General features: G+C 39.1%; 1 protein-coding gene across 1 annotated transcript; it reads right to left on the bottom strand.

The window, feature by feature from the left end:
- Positions 1–544: 544 nt before the first annotated feature.
- ora6 (olfactory receptor class A related 6) lies at positions 545–1,471 on the bottom strand. The gene has a single exon (XM_069158771.1). It carries the CDS (start codon positions 1,469–1,471, stop codon positions 545–547), a length of 927 nt encoding a protein of 308 aa, XP_069014872.1.
- Positions 1,472–6,858: the final 5,387 nt, after the last annotated feature.

Genomic DNA, 6,858 nt, shown 5'->3' with positions numbered 1-6,858 from the left:
AGATTGGTCACCATCAGATTAAATGGGCTACCATGTCTAATATGTAACCGATGTCTGCTAAATTTCACTTTCAGCAGGGGCCAGTGAGTGTTACAAAGCCCAAGTTTTACTCATGTCAGAACATAATCAATACATGTATTTAAATTTTATAAACTGGTGACTTTGCTGTTTTTTTTGTAACATGGTACAAGGAACAGAGTTGCTTGTTCCCTCAGTTTATCGTGCCATAAACACAGACCATGTTGGTGTGTGCACAAGACTGTAATGATCACATTACAAATATAGCTGTCGTGTGAGGAACTGCATTGAAAAAAAAAAGGGCAATTTGTGAGTTTTTAAAGCTTTTTAGATTGACCTCCTCAGCAAAGCTGTTCTGAAAGCCACCATCTTCTTTTTCCTCTGAATTAAGTGTAGCAATATAACATTATTGTCAATATTTAGTGATAAAAAGCATTTTTATTTGACTGCTGAAATGCAGTGTGTTTCAATTTATCACTAAAAAGAAAGGCTCAGCACAAAGTCTCATCCACAGAAAAGCTTTACACTACTTTTTTTTGAAGTTTTTAAAAGAGAACAGGTTATTTCCTACCCCGTACACATACGGACTGATGGATGTATAGGAAGTTGAGATAAATAACTCAATTTCAACCCACATGGGAAAATCAGTTGTGCTAAAGATCCATTGGAAGATCAGGTAGAGGGTCCAGTCTACCTGGAACAATGCCATGGCTGCCAGCACAGCTAACGTGCTCCGCTGGAGCTTCGGATTTCGAGTCTTCCTGCCCAGCTGGTTTGACCCGCTCACACTAACCACCGGTGTCACCGTTCTCCTTTGGCTCAGTAGCACTGAGAGGATGAGCCAGCTGGTGATTGTGACAATGATCAGGGGCAGCAGGTAGCACACCAGGATGAACAAGTATTTGTATATCCGGTTGAGCATGGGACAGTCGTCTTTGCTACACTGAAAGAAGTCTGGAGGGCAGCTGCTGCTGTTTCTGGTAAAGTTTTTCCCAGAGTCTTGAGGGTTCAAAACAAAGATGGGGAGAGTGGTCAGCGTGGAGAGCATCACACAAACCCCAATCAACATCCAGGCTGATCTGATGCTGTCCATGTATATCGAGAGGTTGACCCTCTTGTCGGCGTCTCTCAGCTTCTGGTAGCGGTAGATGCTGATGAGAGCCGTGAAGAAGATGCTGGCAACTTCACCAGACACAGAAATGAACTTCAGCAAGCGACACGACCCAGTGCTGATGCTGGTGGAGGAAGTCTGAAGGATGACAAGATCGTAGATGTTTATGATGACAATTTCCACCAAGTTGGCTGTAGCCAGTCCGAGGAGAAACAACTCAAACGACTTAATTCGGGAGAACTTGGTCTGAATGATGGAAAGGATGAGAAATACGTTACCCACAAGTCCAATGCAAGAAACAAAGATTCTGAAGCCAAGGAGGCTCACCATCAAATCATCCATTGTGCACAAAAATCTGTCGCTTCTGTGTTCCTACCAAAGAACGAAGTTGAGATATGACTTTCCAGAATGGAGCAAAGGTTGTAACCTGTTTCGTCTCTCCCTGATTTGCCGCATCACTGACCAGACACCTGTTGTTATCAAGTTCTCAAAGATGGCAAAAATCTAGATCAGTGATTGGCTGTGCTCATTAGAGAGAAAGGAAAACAAGGGGGGGCTGGAAACCCTGAAGGCTGGGAGTCATTAAAGTTTTACCTCTGAGCTTTTCAAGGCTTCATCTTGAGACCAAGTTAGTATCTGACTTAAAGCCAAGACATGTTTTTCCACTGGTCAGCATCATCCCAAGCAATTAAAACGAGAGCTCATTTATATCCTCTGACATTGTGTTCTCCCCTTGGTATTTGTCATTTCGTGGTTAAAGTGGCACTTTTGAATTACAAAACACACCAAAAAAAACAACTTAATTGCATCCTTTTTAACATCTCCCTTATTATGCTCCTCATAAGCAGTTACAATCTGTGCTGTTACATTTCTGCAATTATTTGGAAATATTAAGAGATGTAAAAATATTGGGGAAAGGTCAAAAGGCCTTTTACTTGCATTTACTTAAAATACATAACATACATAATGAGATAATAAATGCTAGATCAGATCAAGAGTTGTATTGGAAATGGTTTGACCCTGATTAACACAGCAGCAGTGATATGCTGATAATATGCACCTTATTTCTTATGCTATATGTGTGTGTGTGTGTGTGTGTGTGTGTGTGTGTGTGTGTGTGTGTGTGTGTGTGTGTGTGTGTGTGTGTGTGTGTGTGTGTGTGTGCGCGCGCGCGCGTGTTTGTGTGTGTGTAACAATCGCTTACTGGTATTTATTCCGAAAATCTGACCTATTCAGAAAGCAGATGTTTGCTTCTGAACCTTCATGCAGCCCCACTTGTGTCTTTAAATGAATGTACTGGTGCACACTTCCTGTTTCAGAGTAAAAGGATCACGACACCAATATGTTTTGAGGGAAAGAACTGCACATTACTGCAAATGTAGTCAGTCAGGGACACCAGTATGATGACGTTTGGACAAAAACTCACTGGTTAACCTCTTTCTCACAAGAAGTGCACTTAAGTTAAACTCTTCGCTTTTACTGTGGAGAGTTGAAGTATCAAGAAAAAGAATGTCGTCGATAATGCTGTACGCCACTCTTTGTGTGCGTTGGACAAACAGAGGAAAAGATATAATGGGACAGGGGCTTCTGGACCCTGCTGTTGTCACAGGACCAGTTCATGTTCCAACTCGTCTCTTTTCATGTTTCGTGCTCTGTCTAGTTAGCAGTCGTTCTCTTTAACCAAGCACTGCATCCTGATTCAGCTTAATTGTGAATCCCACAGTGTCCGTGTAATTAAGGCTAAGCCCTACACTGGCAGCAAATGGGTAAACTCAGTGCTACGTAATGTGCCTGGACAGCTTAGGAGGTTGCAGTCTTTTAGAACCATCCAATAATTATTGATCAGAGGCTTGATCAGAATGCATCAATTACTTTACTTTTTTTATTTCAAATAAACTCCTCTGTAAAAGTTTTTTTTTTTTTTAAATTGGTTGCATGTAATAATAATTGCACTTGTTTATTTTTAGTTAGGCTATATGCAACATAAAAGGAAGTTTCAACAAGGAAGGTGTTGTTTTGCATCCCAAAGCAAAACATTATTGTTATTTCAGTCTAATTCTGTAAAATGAGAGAGGGTTTCCACAAATCCGAATCCATTGTCTTTTTTATATTTTGTATAAACATTCACTGGATTGAATTTGGCGGAAACCCTCCGCTGTGTCCTCCGTTATTACACTGACACATCACAGATATATGCTTTGAATTGGCATCATAAAAAAGTGTTTTACTTGTAGCACATAAACATATCTGCAGCCACACTTGCACAGCAACTTTGTAAAGCTGCTAGAACAATGTTTTAGCCAAATTTTTATACTGACATACTAATCATGACAATGCCATATTTAGCAGATAGAACATTAACATGTATTTCTTAGTTTAGTGTGTTAGCATGCTAACAGTTGCTAATTTCCACTTGGCACAGTTCACTTTTTGTCACTGTTATTACTAAAAGAAACAGGCTTCTCCCCCCATGACAAGAAAACTCACTGCTATGAAACAGGCCATTTCAGTCTTTTTATTTATTCAAGGTGGAAACTAAGCCTTGGCCTACCGAGGACAGAAAGACCTGACTTGCACATGACCTTGATCATTTAAAATCAGAGCCAAAATTTGTTATGGTATGCTCAACTTGGACTTGAGCCGCACTACCTCAGCTACAGTGGTGTGAAAAAGTGTTTGCCCCCTTCCTGATTTCCAATTTTTTTGCATGTCTGTCACACTTAAATGTTTCAGATTATCAAACAAATTTAAATATTAGTCAAAGATAACACAAGTAAACACAAAATGCAGTTTTTAAATGAAGGTTTTTATTATTAAGGGAGAAAAAAAAAATCCAAACCCACATGGCCCTGTGTGAAAAAGTGTTTGCCCCCTCCTGTTAAAACATAACTGTGGTTTATCACACCTGAGTTCAATTTCTCTAGCCACACCCAGGCCCGATTACTGCCACACCTGTTCTCAATCAAGAAATCACTTAAATAGGACCTGCCTGACAAAGTGAAGTAGACCAAAAGATCCTCAAAAGCTAGACATCATGCCGAGATCCAAAGAAATTCAGGAACAAATGAGAAATAAAGTAATTGAGATCTATCAGTCTGGAAAAGGTTATAAAGCCATTTCTAAAGCTTCATCATACCAACAGTAAAATATGGTGGTGGTAGTGTGATGGTCTGGGGCTGTTTTGCTGCTTCAGGACCTGGAAGACTTGCTGTGATAAATGGAACCATGAATTCTACTGTCTACCAAAAAATCCTGAAGGAGAATGTCCGGCCATCTGTTCGTGACCTCAAGCTGAAGCCAACTTGGGTTCTGCAGCAGGACAATGATCCAAAACACACCAGCAAGTCCACCTCCGAATGGCTGAAGAAAAACAAAATGAAGACTTTGGAGTGGCCTCGTCAAAGTCCTGACCTGAATCCTACTGAGATGCTGTGGCATGACCTTAAAAAGGCGGTTCGTGCTGGAAAACCCTCCAATGTGGCGGAATTACAACAACTCTGCAAAGATGAGTGGGCCAAAATTCCTCCACAGCTGTAAAATACTCATTGCAAGTTATCGCAAACGCTTGATTGCAGTTGTTGCTGCTAAGGGTGGCCCAACCGGTTATTAGGTTTAGGGGGCAAACACTTTTTCACACAGGGCCATGAGAGGTTTGGATTGTTTTTCTCCCTTAATAATAAAAACCTTCATTTAAAAACTGCATTTTGTGTTTACTTGTGTTATCTTTGACTAATATTTAAATTTGTATGATGATCTGAAACATTTAAGTGTGACAAACATGCAAAAAAAATAGGAAATCAGGATGGGGGCAAACACTTTTTCACACCACTGTACAATCCCGCATAAAATGTCATTAAAATGTTAATATGCAGGAGCTCCGGCAATCTAAATGCATCATTTGCCAATCACTTTGTAAAGCTACTGTACAAGAAGTAATTGCTTGGTGGAAGAATTGCATTTAATTACCAGTTAATGAAAAAAAGAGATGTGTTTGACACTTGGGATGAACTCTTCACTAATAAAAAAAATCACTTATATGTGGAGTTAATTATGGGTGAGAAATGGGTATAGAAGAGACCGACAAACACAAACATGTCTGATTGACTTGGAAATTTCCTCAGGAGGAATATGAGAAGAAGGGCATCTTTTCTTCCATTTTAGTTTTTTACACGTTTTATAATTCCACACAAGACTTTAAAATTAAGTCTCACAAGAAGCATAGTGGAAATATGTTTTCTGCCATGTTTCAATTGGACCATCAGGGTTCAGACTCCCAGCACCAACATTAATAAGCATTCAGACTGTTTTTTAATTGCCATGCTTTGGTCATCTACAGAGAGAAAAACGGACAAGTTAAATCTTCATGGGGTCAATGAGGGCATCCTATTATTACACTGTCATTGCAATCCAAGGGCAAACAAAGCATCTCTTAGGGGGCCTCAGAAAATTGTTGTTGGGGCTCACATGTTGCAAAATCTAGTCACTGGTTCTCTTGAGTGTCAGATAGTTTCAGGCAATTTAAATGCATCTTTATTCAGGAATATGAGGTACCCCATGAGCATGTTAAAAACTAAAATGAAATCTTAAAAATATTTTGAAAAAGCCCCTCTGAAGGTCAAACAGACAAGGGGATACGATTAATGCAGGAGCCTCTTTAGTTGAATTTCTTTTCTATGGTGCAAATTAAAAATTTTCTATTTCATATTATTTGATTGGATTTTTTGTAGTTCATTTGATTAAATATATTTCTAATTTACAACCAGAGAACCTGGGGGTTCGCAGACCCGTTGGAGTCTGGGTCTCCAAGTCAGTTGCCTGCTTTTGTTGTTTGATAATAGAACAGCAATTTGCTCAATCAATGCTTGATTTGCCAAGCCTACCTAGTTTGTTAGCTGTATTAAATGTCAAATGTCATTAAATGTCGGCGGTAAATTAAAACGTAGAAATGTAGTTTACGAACAATATTTACTTCCTGAGCTCCATTTTCCCCCCTGTGTTTGTTCAAATGGATGATGATGAGGTTGTTTGTCACTTTTCTGTATTCTGACAGTAATGAACACATTTTTTTGTGGGTCTGCCATGTTGTCTGTTTGTGAACTCTTTTAACTAGGAAGTGGGATGATCCTAAATGGGAACTTTCCCATTTCCCAGCTATCTAAATGTACGTTAAATGCGGGCCTGGAACAGCAAGCTAACATTAGCGCCACTCCGAGCAGCGAAGAGCCTGTTAATAAAATGTTTGCATCAGTTAAACCAGCAGTTTAGTTTAACCCGAGCACCTTCTGTAAGCTTGTAAACATCTTATTATTTATGAATAAAAGTGTTGTTTGTCCTTAACATGTCTAGCACCTGCTGAATGTATGCTCTCATCAAATATTCAATCAAATAATACAACCTACTTGTGTTTCTTACAAAATGTGGAATTCATATGAGAAAATCACCACAGGTCACCAAATGCTGCAACTTCTTGTATCCATTTCAAATGAAAAGCCCTCTAGGGTTTCATACACGTTCCTGTCAGATGGTTTTGACCTTATGTTATTACCCTAATAACTGAAATGGTTGTCCACTTGACTAAATAGAATTATGTTGAGAACACAAAAAAAGAGTGCAATACATGAGAATAAGCTGATATTACCACTGGCACTTTTTTTTTTTTTTTTTTTTTTTTTTTTAATGTTTTCAAGCCTTATTATTTAATGAAGTGTAGGCTAAGTAAATCCTTGACT

The sequence above is a fragment of the Embiotoca jacksoni genome, unplaced genomic scaffold (assembly GCF_022577435.1).
Source record: "Embiotoca jacksoni isolate LCO1_2020_lvr unplaced genomic scaffold, fEmbJac1.0.p SCAF_23, whole genome shotgun sequence".
NCBI lineage: Eukaryota > Metazoa > Chordata > Actinopteri > Embiotocidae > Embiotoca > Embiotoca jacksoni.
The sequence above is the reverse complement of the archived record's forward strand: the minus strand, read 5'-3'. Positions and strand labels throughout refer to the sequence as shown.